The sequence below is a fragment of the Thermobia domestica genome, chromosome 7, assembly GCF_964235325.1.
Source record: "Thermobia domestica chromosome 7, izTheDome1.hap1.1, whole genome shotgun sequence".
Lineage (NCBI taxonomy): Eukaryota > Metazoa > Arthropoda > Insecta > Zygentoma > Lepismatidae > Thermobia > Thermobia domestica.
In genome coordinates this window covers 299,894,422-299,919,891 of record NC_137460.1, presented here as the reverse complement: position 1 = coordinate 299,919,891, position 25,470 = coordinate 299,894,422, and the positions used below count along the sequence as shown (strand labels likewise).

Below are 25,470 nucleotides of genomic sequence, written 5' to 3'. Positions count from 1 at the left end.
TTCATGGTTGGTATAAGTCACACAAATTTATTCCTTCGTTTATTTGAATAACACAAAAAGGTATAGAAATTCTGAGGTTATTCCGTCGTTTGTTTGAGTAGCAGAATATGGTATTTCTTTGTTTATTTGAGAAGTACAAAATGTACATAAAATAGACCTTCTCCGTTTTTTTAATTGCAAACAAAATTGAATAGGTCACTCAGTTTTAATAGCACAAAAGGTACAAATTGACCTTCTTTGCTTAAGCCACTCAAAATTTATTCTTTTGTTTCTTTGAGTTAGTTAATATGGTTATTTGATTAGTACAAAATGTTAATTCTTTCCTTTTCCTGCTTGTTTTCAAAACTGAATAGGTCACAAAAATTTATACCTTCGTTTATTTGATTAGTACAAAATGGTATAAAATTCTGAGTTAGCTAAATTGGATCTCCTTGGCTTTCTTCGTTTATTTAAATAGCACAAAAAGATATAAAATGCTGAGTTATTTAAAATGGTATTTCTTGTTGATACCAAATTGAATAGGTCACTCAAATTTATTCATTTGTTGATTTGTGTAGCACAAAAATACTCAACTAGTTAAAATAGCCCTTCTTTGCTTTTCTTCTGATTGGTATAAAATTGAATAGATCACTCAAATTTATTCCTTCGTTTATTTAAATAGCACATAAAGGTATAAAATGATCCTTCTTCGCCTTTTCTGGTCAGTACAAATTCTTTTCTTTTCCTGCTTGGTTTTTTCATTTGTTTGAATGGCACAAAAGTACAGAAATTCTGAACTAGTTAAAATGATCCTTCTTCGGTTTTTTGTTTATTTGAATACTTTTGAGCTGGTTAAAAGGACATTTCACGCTGGTACAAAAAATAGGACACCTAAACAAAACGTATATAAATTCTGAGCTAGTTAAATTGGTCTTTTTTTCACTTTTTTCTTTCGTTTATTTGATTAATACAAAATGGTTCTTCTTTGTTTGGTATAAAAAGTAGAACACTCAAATTTGTTCTTTCGTTTATTGAGCTAGTATAAAGGTACCTTCTTCAAAATGGCCCTTCTTTGCTTTTCTTCTGATTGGTATAAAATTGAATAGATCACTCAAATTTATTCCTTCGTTTATTTAAATAGCACATAAAGGTATAAAATGATCCTTCTTCGCCTTTTCTGGTCAGTACAAATTCTTTTCTTTTCCTGCTTGGTTTTTTCATTTGTTTGAATGGCACAAAAGTACAGAAATTCTGAACTAGTTAAAATGATCCTTCTTCGGTTTTTTGTTTATTTGAATACTTTTGAGCTGGTTAAAAAGACATTTCACTCTGGTACAAAAAGTAGGACACCTAAACAAAACGTATATAAATTCTGAGCTAGTTAAATTGGTCTTTTTTTTCACTTTTTTCTTTCGTTTATTTGATTAGTACAAAATGGTTCTTTGTTTGGTATAAAAAGTAGAACACTCAAATTTGTTCTTTCGTTCATTGAGCTAGTATAAAGGTACATTCTTCGATTTTTCAGGTTAGTACAAAAAACAGGTCACTCAAATTTATCCCATCGTTTGTTTAAATAGTACAAAAAGTTACAGAAATTCTCAGTTAGTTAAAATGGACCTTCTTCGGTTTTTCTCTGGTCTCACTCATGTTTTATGCCTTCGTTTATTTAAATAGTTTAAAATAATATGAAATAATCCTTTTTTTGCTTATTCCTTTGTTTGTTGAAATAATACAAAATGGTATAAGATGATCCTGCTACGGTTTTTCAAATTAAATAGCTCACTCAAATGCATTACTTCGTTTAAATGATTTTGTGTTGACATAAATTATAAGTCCTTTGTTAATTTGAATACTCCAAAATGGTGCAATTTCTTTGTTTTTCTCGGTGGTACAAAACTAAATACTCCATTGTTTATTTGAGTAGTAAAATTATAAAATAGTCCTTCTTCGCCCTTCTTCTTAGGTAAAATTAAATAGCTCACTCATATTTATGCCTTCGTTTATTAGACTAGTTTAAAATGATATAAAATAATCCTTTTTTTGCTTATTCCTTTGGTTGTTGAAATAATACAAAATGGTATAAAATACTCAACTTCGGTTTTTCAAATGCATTACTTCGTTTAATTGATTTTAAAGTTGACACAAATTATAAGTCCTTTGTTTTTTTGAATACTCCAAAATGGTGCAATTTCTTTTTTTTCTTGGTGGTACAAAACTAAATACTCCATTGTTTAAAATAGTCCTTCTTCGCCTTTTGCTGAGTCATTTCTCATTGGTTCAAAATTGAATAGGTCACTTAAATTTATTCTTTCGTATATTTAAATATTCAGCTTGTTCATTTTTTCTCGTTGGTATAAAAAGTAGAACATCGAAATTATGAACTTGTTAAAATGATCTTTCTTCGGGTTTTTCTGATTGATACAAAAATAGAACATTTCAGTATTTCAAAAGTTACATAATGGTCAATTTTCGTTTGTTTAAACAGTACATAATGAGCTAGTTAAAGTAGCTCTTCTTCTCTTTTCCAGTTGGTACAAAAGAAAATAATCCACCTAAATTTTATTCATTCTTCACTTATTTTTTTCTGGTATTCCTTCGTTTATTGGAGTAATACAAAATGGTATAAAATGGCATTTCTCGTTGGTATAAAATTTATCCTTTCGTTTGTTTAAATAATACAAGATGATTTAAAATTCTCAGCTAGTTAAAAATGAAATATCTTTGCTTTCTTTCTCGAAGTAAGCCAGTCATATTTATTCATTCTTCACTTCTCTCTGCTTGGTACAAAACTGAATAGGTCACACAGGTTTTGTTTAAAGTTATTAAGGCTTAAATATTTGACCATTGACCTCGATAGTGAGTACTTTTGGAACATGTAATAGTTGATGACGTATTACTAGATTTGGAAACAGCACCTCAATACGTTGCTTCGTTTTCGAGTTATTAGGTTTTAAGTATGTTGACCTTTGACCTCGCTGATCAGTACTTTTTAACATTTACTAGTTGATGACCTATTACTAGATTTGGAAACAACACCTCAATCCGTTGCTCCGTTTACAAGCTCTCGATGGTCATTATTTTGGAACTTGCAGTGATTGATGAACTATTACTAAATGTGGAAACACCACCTCAATATTTGGCTCCGTTTTCGAGTTTGACGTTTGACCTCGATGATTAGTATTTTGGAACTTGTAGTAGTTGATGACCAATTACTAAATGTGGAAACATTACTTTGATATTTGGCTCCGTTTTCGAGTTATTAGGTTTTAAGTATGTTGACCTTTGACCTCGATGGCCACTATTTTTGATATTTCTAGTAGTTGATAAACTATTACTAAATGTGAAAACAGCATCTCAATATTTGGCTCCGTTTTCGAGTTATTGGGTTTTAAGTATGTTGACCTTTGACCCCGACGATCATTATTTTGGAACTTGTAGTAGTTGGTGACCAGTTACTAGATTTGGAAACAGCACCTCAATATTTTGCTCAGTTTTCGAGTTATTAGGTTTTAAGTATGTTGACCTTTGACCTCGATGATCATTATTTTTGGAACTTGTAGTAGTTGATGACCAATTGCTAAATGTGGAAACACCACCTCAATATGTGGATCCATTTCCAAGTTATTAGGTTTTAAGTATGTTGACCTTTGACCTCGATGATCATTATTTTTGGAACTTGTAGTAGTTGATCGCCAATTATTAAATGTGGAAACACGACCTCAATATTTGGCTCCGTTTTCGAGTGATTAGGTTTTAAGTGTCATACAAAGGGCGTATCCCACATAAACTATAAGACCCAGGTAAAAATAGGTATGATATTCGTACTCAGCATGGTCGAAAACCCCCATATGCCTAGTTTCATCCAAATCGGTTCAAAGAGCGTATCCAATCGCTATGTTACATAGGTATTCATTGTTTTAAAATAGGGGTTGAAAAAAAATTATGTAACCTTTTATGTAATGTATGTTGACCTTTGACCTCGATGATCAGTACTTTTTAACATTTACTAGTTGATGACCTATTACTAGATTTGGAAACAACACCTCAATCCGTTGCTCCGTTTACAAGCTCTCGATGGTCATTATTTTGGAACTTGCAGTGATTGATGAACTATTACTAAATGTGGAAACACCACCTCAATATTTGGCTCCGTTTTCGAGTTTGACGTTTGACCTCGATGATTAGTATTTTGGAACTTGTAGTAGTTGATGAACAATTAGTAAATGTGGAAACACCACTTCGATATTTGGCTCCGTTTTCGAGTGATTAGGTTTTAAGTGTCATACAAAGGGCGTATCCCACATAAACTATAAGAACCAGGTAAAAAATAGGTATGATATTCGTACTCAGCATGGTCGAAAACCCCCATATGCCTAGTTTCATCCAAATCGGTTCAAAGAGCGTATCCAATCGCTATGTTACATAGGTATTCATTGTTTTAAAATAGGGGTTGAAAAAAAATTTATGTAATTTCTGCTATGGTAAAATAGGGGTTGGAAAAGTAATTATAAAAGAGAACGAGTCCACCCCTAAAATGGAGGTTTTTGTGTGCTACGTACTCTCAGTGTAATTTCTGCTATGTTCAATTAGGGGTGGAGAAAATGAATACACCCACTGTGCTATGTCCGCCATGTTTCGTAGTCTCTGTCATGTTGAAATAGGGGTTGGAAAATATGCTCATAAAAGAGAACGAGTCCACCCCTAAAATGGAGGTTGTTGTGTTTATTATCTGCTCTACTATGTGTTCGTAACTGCTATGTTGCATAGTCTTATGCTAAGGGGTTGAAAACGAATACACCTCTGTAAGGGTTGAAAAATATGCTCATAAAAGAGAACGAGTCCACCCCTAAAATGGAGGTTTTTGTGTGTTACGTAGTCTTATGCTCTGCTGTGTGTTCATAGTCTCAGTGTAATTTCTGCTATGTTAAAATAAGGGTTGGAAAATAAGCCATGCTCTTTTATTAGCTGTGCTATGTATTATCTGTTCTGCTGTGTGTTCATAGTCTCAGTGTAATTTCTGCTATGTTAAAATAGGGGTTGGAAAATAAGCCATGTTCTTTTATTAGCTGTTCTATGTAATTTCTGCTATGTTAAAATAGGTGTTTGAAAAATAAGCCATGCTCTTTTATTAGCTGTGCTATCTGGTATGTTAAAATAGGGGTTGGAAAAGGGAACGAGTTCACCCTTGAAATGTTACGTAGTCTTATGTGTTATCTGTTCTGCTGTGTGTTACGTAGTGTTATGTGTTATCTGCTCTTCTATGTGTTCGTAATTTCTGCTATGTTAAAATAAGGGTTGAAAAAGTGCTCATAAAAGGGAACGAGTACACCCTCTAAAATGGAGGTCGTAAAAGAGAACGAGGTCACCCCTTAAAATGGAGGTCGTAAAAGAGAACGAGTTCACCCCTAAAATGGAGGTCGTAAAAGACCATGGGCTCACGTTGTATGGTGGTCAATTCCCAGGGGGGCTTGTAAAAGGGAACGAGTTCACCCCTTAAAAGTGGTCATAAAAGAGAACGAATACACCCCCTTAAAAGTGCTCATAAAAGGGATTAAATTCACCCGTAAATTTTAGGTCGTAAAAGACCGTGGGCTCACGGTGCACGGTGGTCATTTTCCCAGGGGCTTGTGAGTTGTTCTAGTATGTTCTATGTTGAGCCAGATCGATCATTTTTCTACTACTTTAGTACTATTTCAGGTTTGTCAAAGGGTCCATTTGTAATAATTTAGCGTCCCATTTTCGTAGCTTCAGTTTTGAATAATTTTGTTTAATTTGATTTCTAGGTTGATCGCGTTAATTTAGCGTCCCATTTTCGTAGCTTGTTTTGTATAATTTTGTTTAATTTGTTTTGAAGGTTAGTCGTGTTAATTCAGCGTCCCATTTTCGTTGCTTCAATTTTTGAGTACCTTTGAGGTGTTAATTTATTTTGTTAATGATTTCGTTCTATTTGGTTTAGCGTCCTATTTGAAAATTCAGGTCTGCTAAAGGATTTTCTTCGTTTTAGATTAACGACCCATTTGAATTAATACAGTATTGAGTATCTTTACAAGATTAGTTGGAGGTCTTTCGTTTAAGTTACTGTCCCGGACTATTAAACAGGTTCGGTGCTTTTGGCTCATTTTGTTTGGGTGATTGAAGCTAGCACATTCATTTAAATTACTTAAGGTTGAATTTTACTGAGTTCATTGCCGTCATTATTGGTTGTTGAGGGTTATTTCGTGTTCTAATTTGATAATCTTAAGTGTTGTTAAATTAACCTTCTGAATTAGTCATAAATTTGTTTGTTTAACCCTGCAATAGGCGCGCGGATTTTTGTGACATGATTAGTCGCGCGGGTTACCACCGTAGCCCATTTGTTTTTATTTCATTATATTGGCAAGTTTGTTAATATTTTTATCTTTCTTGTAGAGAAATGTATTTATAAACTGTTCTAAGGCTCTTATACACAATTTGAGAAATATATTTATTTTGAAAGTTATGTATATACAAAGAAGATCAACGCCATTCATTTTTCAAAAGTAATACACGAATAGGACTGTAAAAGTTCTTTGTGTTAAGCAATAAATGCACCAATCTGGTGCATTTCGAACTTTTCTTCATCGTAAACATATATGTCGGAATTGTTTTTAAAAATTCGCATTATTTTACCACAAGTTTACAAACAAAGGTTACAGATAAACGTGTTATCGACAAAACATATACCTTTTCATCGAAATACTTTTTTATGATTTTCTGCTATCAAAAGTTTGATTACGATTTTGCATAATGATACATATGCTATTTCCTCTCATATACTTTTCTTTTTCTGTTTCCAAGATCTTCGAAGCATGTCCTGCGCACAAGTGATTGAGTGGTCAATGCGCACCTTCCTTCAAGCATTGACCACCCATGAAAAGTATCAAAATGCCAAAAAGGGCACGTATTTCGGTCTCGTCTGTAAGTTTTGCATCACGGTCACGTACAAATCTCTTTCTAACTCTGTCAATTTAAATATTGCTATAATCAACTATAAGTATGAAAATGTTTGCATCTAAATGCAATTCTAGACATTTAAGTTACGACAACGCAGACCTGGCCTCACCTTTACGTCCAGGAAAACGAAGCATAATATTATCAGCACGAGTACAAATATTACGAGTAATATTTTTTTTTTCATCTGAAATTGTCTTTTGCTACATAATAATTTACTTCGGAACTGTATTTATTGTCACTATCATCAACAGGTATCAGTGATTCCTGCCACCCGGAATTCTCAGTAACATCTTCTGAATTTTTACTATTACTGTGTCCGAAAAATGCAGTTCTTCCGTCTTCACCTTCACTATCGCAATCTAGAAAACATTCCTCATCAGAATTAGCATTTTGCAAACCCATTTACCATCTGATCAACACACAAACTATAATGAAAAAACTTTGACGTTTTGGATCTTTCGTGACAGCAATAGTCGCGCGGGCTACAGATGTAGCCCATGAAACTTTCAAGCAGAATAACAATGAGCTCGTTTCGATTTTACGTTCGATCACACACTAAACATGCAGAATGATAGTTGATAGAAAGGTACACAAACACCCTTTGTGTTGGCATCTCAAATTACCTTGCGGCAAGGAAAACAAAAACGCTGGGCTACAATAGTAGCCCGCGCGCGTATTGCAGGGTTAAACTTATAGCCCCAGTTGGTTTGCTCTGAATTTATATTTTTGATTTGTTTTGTTATTTTGATTCCGATTAGTATTTAAATAGGAAATTTTGTTGTTCTTGGCTCAAATAAATGTGTTGGTTTGGAATTTAGCATATTTTTGTGTAAGCTTCGACCAGGTTTAATAGCTTTACAGACTTGTTGCTGTTTAGTGAAACTATTTGTTGGAAGTTAGTTAGATTTAGAAATTATTGGAATTCTGCATTGATCAATTTTCTGAGGTTATATCTTTTTTGAACCCAATTAAATCACTATAGCATGTAGTTGTGATCTTTAGCGGATTATTAATTGGATTGGGTTGGGTTTTTGATTTGAAAATTAGCGTCACAATCTACTCCTTAATTTGGCTTGCATAAATAAATAAAAAAAAGAGAATCTGGTTTTGTCAGTTGACTATTGCCTTACAGATTATAGATATATATATCAAATTGAATATTTCCCGGTTGTAGAGATTTTGTAATAGTTAGTCGTTGCAATTAAATTATATTTTATTCTACAAATTTTGATAGTTTCTAGCGAGACTAGTAGTTATGAATAGTGATGGGTAAATTCCCGGGAAGATATTTTTCGGGAATATTCCCGGGAAGATTCCCAAAATGAGAATTTATGTTTAATCAGAAAGAAAATTGCATTCTATTACTATATTATGATTTCAAAGTTGAATTAATTTTTATATCACAGCATATTATTACTGTTGCCCACAGAGGATTCTTTAAAATCTATATAATCTGAACGGTACTATGTTACTTTATTAACACTTTATTATATTTAGAGATCTTATTAAACGCTTGCAGGGACATGGGTTTAGAAGTAAATGCAGAGAAAACTAAATACATGGAAGTGCGTCGGGACCGTAATACGGCAAATTGTGGAGGCGTTAAAATATTAAATAATGCTTTTGATAAAGTGGATACTTTCAAATATTTAGGATCAATATTAACAGACGAAAATCATATTCACGAAGAAATTAAATGTCGACTAAAAGCAGAGCATTCGTGTTACTATTCGGTTCAAAATCTCTTGTCGTCGCGAATCCTGTCGAGGAATTTGAAGCTTAAAATATATAAAACGATAATCATGCCTGTTGTTCTGTATGGTTGTGAAACATGGTCGCTTACTCTGAGGGAAGAACATAGACTGAAAGTATTTGAGAACAGGATCCTGAGAAGAATATTCGGACCCAAGAGGAACGAGAATGGGGAATGGCGGAAGCTTCATAACGAGGAACTACATAGATTATACGGTTTACCCAACATTGTTAGGGTCGTCAAGTCTAGGAGGCTTAGGTGGGCAGGTCATGTAGCTAGAATGGAAGAAGGTAGAAACGCTTTCAAAGTCTTGACTGGTAGACCCATAGGAAAACGACCATTAGGAAGACCTAGGCGCAGATGGGAGGACAATATTAAGATGGATCTCGCAGAGATAGGAATACAAAGTAGAAACTGGATGCAATTAGCTAAGGATAGAAGTCAGTGGAGAGCTTTTGTGAACGCGGCACTGAACCTCCGGGTTCCATAGGCCATAGAGTTAGTTAGTTAGTTAGTTAGTTATTATATTTAGAGAGTACGCAAAAATGTATATTTATTTACAATAAGTTCCATCAACTAAATATGTGTGAAAAATTATATAGTAAGACCTAATACTTTTAAACTACTAAACAATTTAAATTTATATGTAAGTGGATTTGCTCAACTTGACTCTATTACTAATATTATAAACATATTAAATTTATAAATGTTATAAACCAATTAGATTGGGTAAATGCTAGAAGATACATGTCTCACCAATTTATCAACATTTGCGCATACAGACGTTAATTCACATGAAAAAGAAGTCCGAGTACCTCTTCAGAAATTCGAGTCAGAGAGAGGAGACAGACCGACGTCTATTACTAATGGTGGTTCAGGGTTTATTAATAGTACTTCATCTCTATTTCTGTAATTCTAAATTACTTTACAAAATGGTTCATCATTTGTAAATTAGTACTTTGCTAATTTTGGCTGTTCTTTAGCATTAGGGGCCAGCTTTTGTACCTACTTTTTTGCGATATTCTATTCCGATGCGGTTGTTTTATGGTTTCACACATTAAATTACGTTACCAAAATTAAATTCAGACAGCACTGCAGAGCGAGCGTTAGCGAATGAAGGCGGGTTAGAGCCCCGCATGGCGCTTTGATTTTATCTTCGTTACCAACAATTCACTTTCTTTTCTCAGATAAATCATTTTCACTTACATGTCCGTTTTGTATAAATCCCCTACTGCCCTAAAAGAATTGTGTTCGATATTTTCTTGACTACTTTAACATCACTATCAACTCATTTCTTCCGTAAATCATCCTACTTTTCGCTAGTTTTGGCTCCTCAATACTAAACAAATAGCTTACTTTTTAGTTCAAATGAAAATGGAACTTAAAAACATATATTATTCCTTATATAAAGTACCGTCAAATAATATTAAATTTTTTAACCTCCAAATTCTTTAAAACCCAGAAGTAAATCATAATATATTAAAATAAAGTAATTAGTCATATGGTTCTTATAATTTGGAAGATAAAGTAGAGAAATGATAATAAATTCTTTCCCGGGAATTTATAGGCCAGGGAAAAAAACCCGGGAATATTCCCATTTTTAAATTCCTTCCCACCGGGAATATTTCCAGTGCCCATCACTAGTTATGAAGTATCGAAACTGTTGTTAATTAATGAATTGGAGTGAAATTATATGTAGGGTGATTAAGAAGTGATATGTATTGTAATAATTCTCATCAAATTTTTGCGTGAAATTGCTAAAGAAAATAAATTGTTGAATTGAATTCGGTTGGCTTTGAATTGATATTTTGCTTATACAAATCTTAAAAACATAGTTATATCTTTACTTTTTTGACTTAAAATTTGCCAATTGAGGTTGGCGTTAAATTTCAGGGGCACGGTTGCGGTACTCAAAGCACTATATTGTGATCGACCGATTCGTCCTCACTAATAGTTCATTATTCCGAACTCTTTTTTGGTGTGAGTTTGTTGGACGAATTAGATGGTCTCTCACTTTCAAGCGCGGGAGCGTTACACCTTTCAAAGGGGGGCCGCGGTGGCTCAGTGGTAGAGCGTTCACCTCTGGTGCTTGGGGTCCCGGGTTCGATCCCAGCCCCCGCCAAGTGAACTTTGTGGTGGACAGACACCGTGTGCGTGGGTTTTCTCGGGGTTCTCCCGTTTCCTCCTACTTTCTTCATTCCACCATTTCATTCATTACTCATCATCATCGTCTCCTTTAGCCTAACCGGCATAACCGCGGGACGTAAAACTCAAAGATTTCATTTTTCACCTTTCAAAGGCAACTGGATCAAGGGCTTGTCGTGAGTACCTGGTTTGATTTAAAACCGCAGCCACATCGGCAAATTGCCGCGGCCAGAAGAGTGCCGACGACATGGGTAGGCACCGACTGGCCCGCATCGTAACAGCCGATAGACCTTCTACAGTGCGTCACATTGCCGAGAGGTTCAATGCAGGACAACAACGCCATGTGAGGAGCCACACAATCCACAACCACCTACTCGCCATAGGGTAAAGAATCCATCGGCGCACGCGAGTACCCCTCTAACCACACAACACAGAAAGCATAGTCTAGCATGGACAAAGTAACACCGCCACTGGACTGTGGAAATTGAGAAATGGTTGCCTGGACAGATAAGTAACGTTTCACATTGGAAAATGCGATGGTCTGGTACGAATGCGTGGTGCGTTGCCAATCACATGAGGCAATGAATCCATCGTGCCTGCAGGGAACTGTTCAGGCCGGTGATGGTGGTTTACATGGACTGAAATTTGTCCCCTAACACGTATGACATGGTTCCCCACAGGTGAACGCTACTGCGACCTTCTGGATAACCATGTCCTGTCATTTGCTCGGCTGCAACATACGGACGGTGATCTCGTCTTTCAGCAGGACAACGCGCCGGCCCACTGCTCTAGGATCGCAGCAGAGTAGTTTTATGAGCACTTCTCTGATCTGGCAACTCTTTCATGGCCATCACGGACTTCAATCCTGTCGAACACATCTGTGTTCGCTGCGACGCTACGGAACAATGCCTTCGGACTGTGGACACTCTTCCGACCAACCAGCGTGCTCTGTGGCAGACGTTGCAGCAAATATGGATCGAGATGCCACAACAACATTTCAGGCGCCTCGTGAAGTCCATGCTGTGCTGGGCAGCCACCGTGTGAAGATGGTGCTACACGGTATTAGGCAGGTGTATCTAACTCAAATGGTGATCAGTGTAACTTTTACCCTCCTTAGATATACGGCACATCGAGGATTGGGCGATATAACTTTATACAACAATAAATTATCCATGTTCAAAAGTGAGAATGATTTTGTACAGTTATTTCATATAAATTCGAGTTTGATGCCGTTATTTTGTAGTTCTAATCCACGTCGAAAATCTATGTACAAATAAATTCAGTTTGCACAATAGACAGACAGGTATTAAGATATCAATTATTGTAAAATATGAAGAGGTTTCATTATAACCATTATTATTTTATTTCGTCTCTTTTTGGCCTACTAAACATATCATCATCATCATAGCTGTTCTGCAATTATTGGCAGGTCACTTGCTGCAACTAAGAAGTTTCGATGTATGGTAATCCTCAGCTAGTTTCTTCGTCTTGACGTAGCAATTTTCTATTTTAATACCTTTCTTCAACTGGTCTCCTTCGCCTCTCTCTCTCTCTCTTTCCTTCCACCATACCCTCTAGCACGTCCCTCATAATACAGTTCTTCCTTAGCTAATGTCCCAACCAGTTCCCCATTCTCTTAATTACATCTAACTTCTTCTTTCCTATCTTACCGCTACTATTTTTAACAGTTTCTCATTCGTTTTCCATTCAACCACGCTAATCCTCTCCTTGCTCCATACAAACGTTTCGAAAGCCTCCAATTTTTTCTTCGCTTTTGGGTAATGTCTATATTTCTGCCCCTTAGACTACATATTGGATTAGTAAAACAAAATATGAATATTTAATTGGAAGTTTGTACATTACAAAGATTAACTAATCGTGACTGAAAAGAAAAAACTGACACCTTTAGAGTGTAAAAATAATTTTGTAATTCATGGTATTTCAGTTACCTCTGCCGTCATGATTTTCTTTCATGAGTCTCACGGGCAGCCTCCCCAGTTTGGGAACCAGCGGAGTATTAGATCTGTTAAAAATATGAAGAAATCAGCAAATGTTGTGATTTGTGTTGTAAGTAGTGAAGCGTGGGCACCCATTTAAAAAAAGAAACAAAGGTCGTCGCCTATGTTGTACACTATCACCATACTCACACGAAGTTAAACTATATTACATTAGAAACATATATTGTAATTCCATTACTACTGGCGCGTTATAGATGTTATTATCCCTTATATCCAAAGCAAAATTTACCTATGAAAATCATTTGATTTCTTAAAAGCAACACTTGCAAGCAAGACCAAGACCAAGGGTTCCGATGCAAGACTAAGACTAAGACTGGATGTGTAAGACCAAGACCAAGGTCACCCGGGTCTTGGTCTTGCTCTCGTCCTTGCATGCGCTCATCATCATCACTAAGTAGGATGCTTTTAGACTTACATTATTAACCTGTAGAAAGTACATATTCTATTAAAAAAGTACTCTTAACTTAATTTGGACCAAAAAGTGATTCAGCATAGTCTACCTCTGAAGTTTATATATATGCAGGGTGTCTCAAAAGTCCCCTGATATAGGGTAACTGTTATTATTAGAGTTACAACAAAATGTAAGAGGGAAACCCGTTTCCAGTGTTTTCAATCTAAAGTGAAATTATTTTTTTAAAAAGGGCGAAGTGTTTGGGCTGTACACTCTTTATACGCCCAATGTTAAATGAAAATGCAACGTGGGCCTACAACATAATCTGAATGAGGGCATGTTTGAAGTGAAGGCTGGCCATCGACACGTTAGCGTAAGAGACAGTGATTTCATTTGCTTATGTTGTAGATTCAGGTAAATATCAACGTTGCATTTTCATTTAGCATTGGTCGCATAAAGAGTGTACAGCACAAACGGCTTGCCCGATTTAAAAAAAAAAAATACTTCACTTTAGTTTAAAAATATCATATTTGGAAACTGTATACTCCTCTTACATTTTGTTGTAACTCTGATAATAACAGAATTATCCTGTGTCACGGGACTTTTGAGACATCCTGTATATAACGTTTAATGGGTAAGGTAGGGTAAAAATCGATCCAAAATTTAACGAAAGTCGTACAACGAGAAAAAAGATTTTTTGATTATTCAATCCATGTTCCAGCAGAATTTCGAAAATTAATACAAAAGAAATCCGACAGAAAGTTAAGAATCACTTGTCCTGGCGAGTGAGAGAAAATAGATATAGATAGCTCGAAAAAAGATACACATATTATTACGTATATACTTATATAATATGTGTGTCCATGTTTCGCAAGTAAGTTTCAGTCAATATAAAATTCCAACGTAATTAGTTTTCTCGAATAAAGATCACATACACCACTGAGAGCTCAGGAATAAGCTTAATCTATGTTTATATGCTTACATAATACATTGCGAACTAACGAACTTGTATAAAAAGCAGAATGTATTTAAAGTGAGACGTGAACTATGCGAAACATCGGACTTTGAATTAACTTGTTTGGTGATCCAACCCGAGACTACATATAGCAAAGATGAGTGCCGTAGCTCCCACTACAAGGTTCAGGAAGTTCGTGTTATAAAGTGATGTGAAACGGTAATAAAGCATTTCATCAATTTGAAACAAAATATATTATGGTAATAATTTACCCTATTTGTTAAGATAATGAACGTTATATTCTATTTCTAAAATGACAGTCAAAGCAGAATATATTGGATAATAAATGATAAATTGAAAAATTTCAATTTCGGTACGATTAAATATACTCGTTCTGCGTTATCCGTTAGGAGCTATTGAACAAATCTGAGTCAAAGGAAGGAAATTAACTACTATATGGTACTGAAGTTAATTTATTATATTTTAATTGTATATACTGTACTAAGGCTGTATGAGACAAAGTCTGTTGCTGAAAGTGAAATATGGGTTAGTATTAAGGTTTTATCCCAGGTATGACATACCACTGATGATTGAACCTGGAACATACACATGGAAAGCATTAGCGGTAGCAAAGTAGCTATGAAGAGGTACACCATACCGTAATTCTAAGTCAAGAATGAAGGCAAAAATAAGCGGAAACGACCAAAGATGTCCAAACTCATGAGGTCGGCGCTCACGAGTTCGGAACTCACGCTCGCTCGACTTCAACCTCACGAAGTGAGCGTGAGATCAGACTGGTTATGTGAGCGTGAGGTCAGACTGGTGATGTGAGCGTGAGGTCAGGCTGTTGATGTGAGCATGAGGTCAGACTTGTGAGGTGAGCGTGAGGTCGAAATGGGTTTTTGAGCGTGAGGTCGAAATGAGTTTGTGAGCGTGAGGTTGAGTGAGGTTGGATCAAAGTAGACACCTGGTTCTTCCAATAGCAGAGAGAACTATATTGTAATTCGAAAACACTGTAGATTTTTGTTCTGTACACAAAAGCTTCTTTTTCCCTATCTGAAGATAACACCTGCTGTTAATCGACCATAGGTAAGCAGGGACTATCTTTGGTCCCCGGCCTTTTTTTTTTCATTGGCCAACCTGGGATAGATGTTTTAGTGTCTTTGTCATTAGGTATTTCTTAGAAGGAAATAGAAGATAATTATGGAATGTCTTGATGTTTTGTCGGCACACTGGAGTATTTGGCCTCGAAATCCGTCAAGAATAGTCATAATTTAGTATCATAAAATAATCGATTAAATTAAATTGTTTTGTATTTACCTACATTTTTAACGATACATTATCGCCAAAACTGGTTTGAATATTTTCCTTTGTCCCTTTAACTATAAGTTGCTCTTGTGATTTCGCTTGCCATTGTTTAATAGGAATTTTGTAGGCTAAGTCAGTGTTTTATTTACGAATTTTCTAGACGGGAGTGGAATCTTGAATCTTGGGCTAGAAGTTAACGACATAAGAATTGCAGCCCTCCCTCGGCCGAGGGGAGCCCATCTCTCCAACTACTTGGGCGCAATTTTCCCCCGAATATACTGTTCGCCCCCAAAACAGAGTGCTTAAATTCTTAGCGAGATTCCCCCTCCCCAATGAGTTTCCACACTGGTTTGCATGTGGAATACATTGCAGGCTGCATCACTTGGTAGCCCGTGTCCATTCTTTCTAAACAGGATTATTCTATACACTATTTTCTTCCACCTTCCGTCGAAATTTTATCCTTTCAAGCCCCAAAGAATACATTCATTCACCTTCACATTTGCCGTTCTTAAAAGGAAAATTATAGTATAATTAAAAGTGTGATTCTGTCATTTTGAAAGAAAATATGCTCTCCCCCGACACACAGTCTAACAGGTGCAACCAACGCCATAAAAGCAGCCTGTGGGCACTCCTGCTTGATCCAAATAGAAAATAGAATTTACATATTTTCTGAACGAGTATTTGAGAGACATTATTGCATCTTGTTAAGTATATAGAATTTCATATCCATCGACTATTTACTTGGAAATGAAATTCATATAGTTAGCAAGTAATTGTTTTTGCATAAATATAACTACGCAGAACAGCCATAAATAAATGTTTTGTATTACTAGGGTAAATGTGCCAGTCCTCGACCACTTAATTCATTTTCATATAATCATTAATCGTTGTTCAGAGAGCGGGACAACTTAGGAGGATGCAACTAGCTCACGTGTGTTCCTAAAGCTATATTTCATCTATATTTTATCCAAAACAGATATAACTTATACCATTTATGTAATATTAGTCGGACAAACACCTATGATTGATTTAATTTTATGTTCGACCAGGGCCGGATTTTTTGCTTTGCCGCCCCTAGGCCCAAAAGCGTTTAGCGCTCCCCGTCGATGAACAAAATTTTAACAATACAAAACAATCATATAGAAAAGCTTATTTTTATAAATATCTTCGTTTTTGTACAAATTTTACTGCATTTTCACTTTGTATCCTGTAAAGAAAGATTTGAATTGTTGCAAATTCATTTTTTAAGTAAATTTACAGAGAAAGATTAATTTGAGTTTTACAACAGAGTTAGTTCAATAATACAAGAAATTCGTTTCGAATTTTCCACTGTACGCAATAGTTTTAACATTGAAACTACCGAGAGTGTCTAAAATGACCAGAATAACTGTTAATGACCAGAATAAGGTGGCAGATGTCGAGGGTCACATGCGAAAGACAACTTAGGAGAGGGGGCGAAGCGCATCATACGGACCGGCCTCTATGCAAATGTCAACTGCAAGTATAAGGTTAAAGTTTAACTTAACTTCGACCAATGATTTCAAGCCATAGATTTGCAAAATCAATTCTTGGAGAGCTTCATCTTTAATTATTGTTATTATTATTATTATTATTATTATTATTATTATTATTATTATTATTATTATTGAACTGACTTCTTTTGGGGGGCGCGGTGGCTCAGTGGTAGAGCGTTCACCTTTGGTGCGTAGGGAGCCGGCTTTGATCCTAGCCCCCGCCAAGTGAACTATGTGGTGGACAAACATCGTATGCGTGGGTTTTTTCCCACTTTATTAATTCCGCCCCATTTCATTCATTCTTTCATCATCATCGTCTCGTTTAGCCTAACCGGCATAATCGTGGAACGTAAAACACAGATTTCATTCCGTAGGCTATTCTCGAAATAAAAATGTTGATGTGTTTTTTTTTTTACCTTCGACTTCACAGTATACTCTTACTTATGATATATTTTATAGGTAGATTTCTTTTTTATTACTGCTGCAATCAGCATAACATGTTTATAAATACGCAATCGAACACTGTATCCTTCAGCAATAGAATTATTGAATATGTGAGCATTACTGATGAAACCATAAAATAGTTCATTTCAACCCAGGATCCGAAATCGTTTGAAAATGGTGTGGTGAAGGAAGTTCGTCTTATTTGTCTGAACATCTTCATTACAATTATATTTTCATTTTAAGGTATACCCGCCGACAGATTTTGGTGGGGGAAATGCATGATTAAAATTTTGGTGGGAAAAATTCCCTCCCCCCGGATTTCGCACCCTGTTTCAACCACTTCCGGTTTATGCAGAAGATTGTCGCACGAGATTGAATATATTCCTTTAATGCTGAATCCATTCCTGGAAACTGTTTGTCGTCCCCGAAAACCAACGGAAACAAAAACCGAAACCGAGAAAAAAAGGAAAACATCGTCCGTCTGATCATTATCGAAAACGATTGAAATATTTGAAATGATCTTTCGAATATGATTAACTGGACTCAACCTAAGATTTTATCATACGAGTTTCTTTAAAATTTGTACTCTAAGGTAGTGGGAGTTAAAATATGATAAAATTAATTAGTCAGGAAGAATAAACTAGGCAGGTGCGAACATACGGGGGTGGTCCACCGGGTCCGGACACCCCCTCCCAAAAAAAAATCGTAACTCAACAGAGATGTAAACAGTTTTGTAGTAAAACTATGGTTGCTTAGAAGAAAAGATTGATATAGCCCAAAAATTTAGTCGTACATTTCCTTTTCTTATAAGAACAGTCCAATTCTATTAGTTTTCCTCAGGATATAGGTCTGCACATAAGAATTACTTGTTTTTGGGGGGAGGAGGTATAGAATAACATCAGTTAATTCAAAATAGACTTGGTATCTTATAGTATTAGGCCCACTCCAAAACTTGTACCCCTCCCAACAATAATTTCTGAGTGCGCACCTGAAACTAGGTTTTATATATACAAAGCGTTTTCGAAAATTCCACTTATAAAAGTGTCAGAGGTTATATTTCTAAAATATCTTAAGTTCCCATTTTATATTCATAAAATGTCCAGAGTTATGAAACATTTGAAACGTTTGAAATGAATTTTTGAACATGATTAGCACTTGGGTCGACTTTTTGTTATCAACTCGTTTTGAGTGAAAAATGGATCGTAGGCGCGGATACAGAGACTATATTTCTTGAGAAGAATGAAAGCTTCTTTGTAGCAAACGCATTTTTTAACATGGGTCGGAGTCGGACTGAGATTTTCCTTTTTCACTTATTAGATAGTGTATTGTTTCTTCCCAATTATTTGTATATGTACCATTTGTTCTTTTTAGAGTTGAGAGTGTGGTAGGTGTTTTACTTATAATTGTACAGTTTACCCAAGGGATCTAGGTTTAAATTATTTTCAATGTGTTTTCCAGCTGTTTTTCTTTGATTCTATCATTTTATTTTAGTATTTTTTTAAACTCTATATTTATTTAATCTGTTTCATCTTAAATTACTTTCTGTTATATGTTGATAAAGTTTCCTAGCTTTACGCGTTTTTCTTTTCACGTCTTCTATTTCACTGGTCCGGAAGGTTTCTGTTTTACTCAATAATCGTTTGGTTGTCTTTTTTTCCTTTTGTTGAGTTTCTAATAGCTAATTTTTTCTATCTTCTATTTTCTCTGCTAATTCATCTAAGTTGCTCTCTTCTTGTATCTGCGGTACATTTATAGGAGATGTATGGGTTTAGGACGCAACATCCTTTTGAAAACCTAGTTTTCCTAGAATTCCTTCCGTGCTGGCAAAACTGTGGCCACTAAACTATATTAGATGACGTGATAGACGTCTGTATATAAGATCTAACTTTATATTGTACTACAAAACGATAATTTGATATATAACTGAAAACTATACAAATAGTCCGCTTTCAACCCTTAGAGCGTAGATCATTTGTCCACTGGTTTTTAGTAAAGATTTTATGTACCAAATTTCACCATCCTGACATAATCCACTTGTCATATATCCTAGCTTTGGCCTACAATTTTCATAAGTTCGACTACTCATAGGATCCTCATTGCAGTCCGATGCAATAGTAACTTCAGTACAAAATTTAATTTCAAACGATTTGCTCGTTTCCTGGCCTAATGAAAGGAGCTGGATTTGAAATTTACGTACTGTGAAGTAATACACAGATCTTTTTCCTTTTCTTGGGAATACAGTGTTTCCCAAAACACTAGTACACGACGCAGTTAATTTTGAATGATAAGCATGCGTAATAAGTTATCTCTCTCTAAGAAGAGTGACTCGTAAGATGATATTTTTTGACGAACATTTCTAATTCTGTTCTTCTTATCATACCCATTTCAATGAAAGGAAGATGATAAAAACTGAGGTGAAGGTAGACAACCAAGATATTAGAAAATTCATTTCAAAAAATTCAACCGCCTTCCCTTTATAATGTGAATTATAACACGTTTCTTTCATTTTTTAAATATATAGTGGGTCATTTATCTTGACACGTTCTTTAAACTTTAAAGTAATAAACAATAAACACTGAACTTTTTCGCAATGCAAATAATACCCGAGAGACGTTGTTTGACATACCCGGCGATAGTAGTGTTGAAAACCAAGTATAGAATTTTCTTTTCGTTCAGTGTCGTAATGAGTATATTACAAATTTAAATTCTATGTGCTAACCGTATTGTAGAATAGCAGAGTTGTTTTCCGGTGTGCAAGATGAAGACGTTACAGCTTAAAAACCTATGAAATTCGAAATGCTTGTAACAGTAATAACACAAAGGAGACGAACGGGGCACTACATTTGCTCATTATCCTAGCGCCGAATTTTATATTCATAATTACATTTCTTATAAATAGGTGAAAAGTTACGAGGAATTGATAACTCGATGTTTCTCAAAATGTTTTATTTCGAAAAAGCACCTACAATTGTATCACATTTAACAACGTAGATATATTTCAATGGCTCTGAGGATCGTTATGTGGATTAAAATTTTAGTATATCAGAACAGTCAGAGAATAGTAAAATCAAATATATGAAAACAATCCGAGGATACAAAAATACCAGCAGTTTATGTTACACTGCAAAATTTTAAATTTGTTATAACCTTCCTTTGTTCCCTTGTGATTATAGTAACTGTCTCTGGTAGTTGTAATTGCAACAATTTCCCGCATTGACTAAAGTTTCTGTCACTTAAATTAACAATGTTATTTATAAATATATTAATTGACTTCCTACGTCCATTTTCACCTATAAAATCATGTTCATTCCATACTGTAACATATGCACCTTGGTGCGTACTTGAGTTAATCTGATTTCCAATTTTAAAATGTAAACACAATGGATTCTCCTCTGTGGAGAATATAAGTGCTACGGAAAACACTCGATTGTTGTAAATTCCATATTTCTACGACATATCATGTAATAGTTCCATAGTATGAGATTTCAGTTCATCACGAAATATGTACGAGTGCTTGGGAATAGGAATGGGCAGTGGGAATATTCCCGCTGGGAAGGAAAATATAAAATGTGAATATTCCCTGTTTTTTCCTTGGCATATAAATTCCCGGGAAGGAATTTATTTTCATTACTTTATCCTCCAAATTAGAAGAACCATGTGTCTAATTACTTTATTTTCATTTATTATTATTCTAGGTTTTAAATAATTTGGAGATTAAAAAAAAAACTTTTGACAGTACTTTAAATAACTAATATGATATTTTAAGTACCATTTCTATTTGCACTAAAGAGTAGCAAAGTACTAATTTAGAAATGATGAAAAGGAACCAGTTTGTAAAGTAATGTATAAATTATGTAGAAGCAGAGATGAAGTACAATTAATACACCCCGAAACATCGTTAGTAATAGACGTCGGTGTCTCCTCTCTCTGACTCGACTTCTCTTACATGTGAAATAACGCATAAAATTTCAAGAAATAGGTAGGAAGAAAGGTCGTGTGTTTCAATGTTAGGTGCTACATTATAACACTAGGTCAATATCTTGCAAATATTGTGAACATAAGAATGTATGCGCAACTTATAAATTATTCATTCTAGCTTTGGAAAATTCAAGATTACTAATAAGACGACAACTGACCAAAGCAGTATATATATATATATTTTAAGATCATATATTTGTGTATATATTTTAAGATTATGCACAAATATATAATCTTAAAATATCTATATTGCTTTAGTCAATTGGAGTTTTATTAGTAATGTATGCGCAAGTGTGTCTTCTGAGACATGATGAAACATGTGTCTTCTGACAGTAACCCAACCTAATTTGTTTATAACATATAAAAATTTAATATATTTATAATAACAATATTAGAATCAAGTTTAGAAAATCCACTTACATCTAAATTTGAATTGTTTAGCGGTGTAAAAGTATGTGTAAGTACTATACCATTTTTTCCACATGTTTACTTGCATAGAACATATTGTAAGTAAATATACATTTATGGGTATTCTCTAAATATAATAACATATTGTCGTTCAGAATATAATGTTTGAAAATAATCTGGACACAACAGTAATAATTAGCGGTGATAAGGAACAAGTTATCCTATGAAATCATATTATACTAATAGAATTCAATTTTCTTTGTGATTGTACATAAATTTCCGGAATATTACCCATCACTACTTGGGAACCCCTCATATTTTAAATGCAAAAGAAGTATAATACAAAATAAATATCTTCCTATTAGTGCTGTATTTTATAACAACGCTTGCATTTTTGTGAAGTTTCATATTATATATTTCCATTTCGTGTTTATTCAACTTTTTGCAGATTCCGTAAACATATTCCTTCTAGAAGAGCACATACGTTCATTACACCAATGGAAAATATTTCTCATTTTGGTAAGGAACCTCGTACTAACAAGGAGGTTTACAAGGGAATCTCTCGATCACATTTGCCAACACAAGTGTTAATACATACTGCAGAAAATTCTTGTACGTGCCAAGAGTGCAAAAAGGAATGTATTAATAGTTCAAATTCTTCTGCACACATCGTAATACATACTGGTAAGAGAACTCACACGCGTGAAGATTGTGGAAGCAGATTTACTCATCGTGGAAAGTTGGCAAGACACATGTTAATACGTAAGGGTGAAAAATCACAAAGAAGCCAAAAGTGTGTAAAGGGATTTACTCAATCTGGAAGTTTGAAAGCACACATGTTGATACATAGGGGTGAAAATGCCCACAGATGCCAAGAATGCGGAAAGGGATTTACTAGTCAAGGAAATTTGGCAACACACATGTTAATACATACAAATGAAAAACCTCACACGTGCCAAGAATGTGGAAAGGGATTTTCTCAGCGTGGAAATTTGGCAAGACACGTGTTAATACATACAAGTGAAAAACCTCACACGTGCCAAGAATGTGGAAAGGGATTTTCTGACCCTAGTAACTTGCGAACACACATGTTAATACATACGGGCAAAAAACCCCATACATGCCAAGAGTGCGGAAAGGGATTTACTAGACATGAACATTTGGCAACACACATGTTAATACATACAAATGAAAAACCTCACACGTGCCAAGAATGCGGAAAAAGATTTACTAGACATAGAAATTTGGCAGCACACATGTTAATACATACACATGAGAAACCTTACACGTGCCAAGAGTGCGGAAAGGGATTTACTACACATGGACATTTGGCAACACACATGTTAAATCATACAAATGAAAAACCTCACACGTGCCAAGAGTGTGGAAAGGGATTTAATAGACATGGAAATTTGGCAACACACATGTTAATACATACAAATGAAAAACCTTACACGTGTCAAGAATGTGGAAAGGGATTTTCTCAACGTGGAAATTTGGCAAGACACGTGTTAATACATACAAGTGAAAAACCACACACGTGCCAAGAATGTGGAAAAGGATTTTCTGACCCTAGTAACTTGCGAACACACGTGTTAATACATTCAAATGCAAAACCTCACACGTGCCAAGAGTGCGGAAAGGGATTTTTTCAGCGAGGAAATTTGGCGTCACACATGTTAACACATACGGGTGAAAAGCCCCTTACATGCCAAGAATGTGGAAAGGGATTTTCGCAACGTGGAAATTTGGCGACACACATGTTAACACATACGGGTGAAAAATCCCACACTTGCCAAGAATGTGGAAAGGGATTTTCTCAACGTGGAAACTTGGGCAAACACATGTTATTACATACGGGCGAAAAACCACACGTGCCTAGAATGCGGAAAGTGATTTACTAAACGTGGAGATTTGGCAGCACACATGTTAATACATAGGAACGAAAAAGTTAACACGTGCCAAGAATGTGGAAAGAGATTTTCTCAACGTAAAAAATTAAGAAAACACGTTAGTACTTACGGCGAAAAAGCCCACAGGTGTCGAGAATTCGGAAAAGGATTTACTTAAAGTGGAAATTTGTCAACACACATATTAATAAATAAAGGTGAAAAACCCACTCGTGCCTAGAATGCGGGAAGAGATTTACTGGACGCAAAAATTTCGCGACACATGTTTATTTATTTACCCCACAGTACAAGCTCCAGTTACGGGAGGCTTACACAAAGTATATTTGTATACATATTATGCAGATACACTAAAATACAAAAAAAAACACAAATACGAAAATTAAATGAAAAAGACGTAATTTTAAACAAAACAAAATATCCATACTCTTTCTAAGAATGTAACATCTAAAAAGCTTCGCTTTTTAATTCTACAAAAACTAAGTAAAAATAAATTTAAAAGTTCACTTGATGTTAATAAAATCATTATCTACCCATTTACAAATAAAACATTTTATCAAATGAGTTATAAAATATTTTACCTTTTTTAAAACTTGTCTAATTTCTTCTTAAAATATTTGATATTTTGGCTAAAATCCAAATTGTTTTTTTTTCTCGAAATCATTAAATTATACTTCGAACATATATAAGTGGCTAATTTCTATACATTTCTGTTCTGGTTAACACAATAAAATAGACCTCTACTTCTTAAATGATTTTTCTTTACATTGTAACTAATTCTATGTAAAAAGGAAATGTTTTGTATTACTCCATTTATGATTTCATAAAGAAATAGTTCAAAATATTCTCTCCTGTTAGTTACAAATATAAAGTCACTCTTTCAATAGTGCAATATACGGTATTTTATTTTCATAGGCAGACATATTGTATTTTTTAAAATATAACAATCTTAAAAATTTCTTTTAAATTTTTTCGTCTGTCCCTGGAGAAATTTCTTGTATGGATTCCATATAAGAGAGCAATATTCTAACTTTGATCTAACCATAGTATTGTAAATTGCAATAATGGTATACAATTTATGAACATATTTTGAATTTGTAATTACAAACCCTAATCATTTATACGCATCTTTCATAATGTTTCGTATATGGTCTTGAAATGACAAAGTAAAATTCATTGTAACTCCCAGGTCTCTTATTGTATATACTCTTGATATAGCATAACCATTAATTGTATATGTACGTCTTTCATTGTCTGTTTTACTTACATACCTCAAGTAGTAACACATTCTAAAATTCAATGGGAGGTCATTATGTACACTCCAATTGTATATAGTAGTTACATCATCTTGTAGTAGTAACGTATCTTCGTAACTATTAATTTCTTTATATACTTTGATATTATCAGCATATAGGAGACATTTTGAACTTTTAATTTTGGTCGGAAGGTCGTCTATAAACAACAAGGAAAATAAGGTCCCAAATTGGATGCTTGTGGAACTCCCGAGTTCACATTATATTTAAAAGATTCTACATACTTATATATTACATACTGTTTCCTATTACTAAGATACGAAGCCACAAGATTTAACATTTCACTAGACATACCAAAGCTAGAAAGTTTTCGTAATAATATCTCATGGTTAATTTATCAAAATCTTTAGCAAAATCTATATATATATAGTATCCACGTGTATTT

At 34.6% G+C, this 25,470-nt stretch overlaps 1 protein-coding gene across 1 annotated transcript in view; it reads left to right on the top strand.

The window, feature by feature from the left end:
• LOC145691101 (uncharacterized) overlaps positions 1–24,331 on the top strand; it is a 74,546-nt gene extending 50,215 nt beyond the window's left edge. The window contains exon 3 of the mRNA XM_081766789.1: positions 22,314–24,331. Within this exon, the coding sequence (XP_081622915.1) occupies positions 22,314–23,769 (1,456 nt within the window). The 3' untranslated portion in view covers positions 23,770–24,331. The remainder of the gene's footprint in view (positions 1–22,313) is intronic.
• Positions 24,332–25,470: the final 1,139 nt, after the last annotated feature.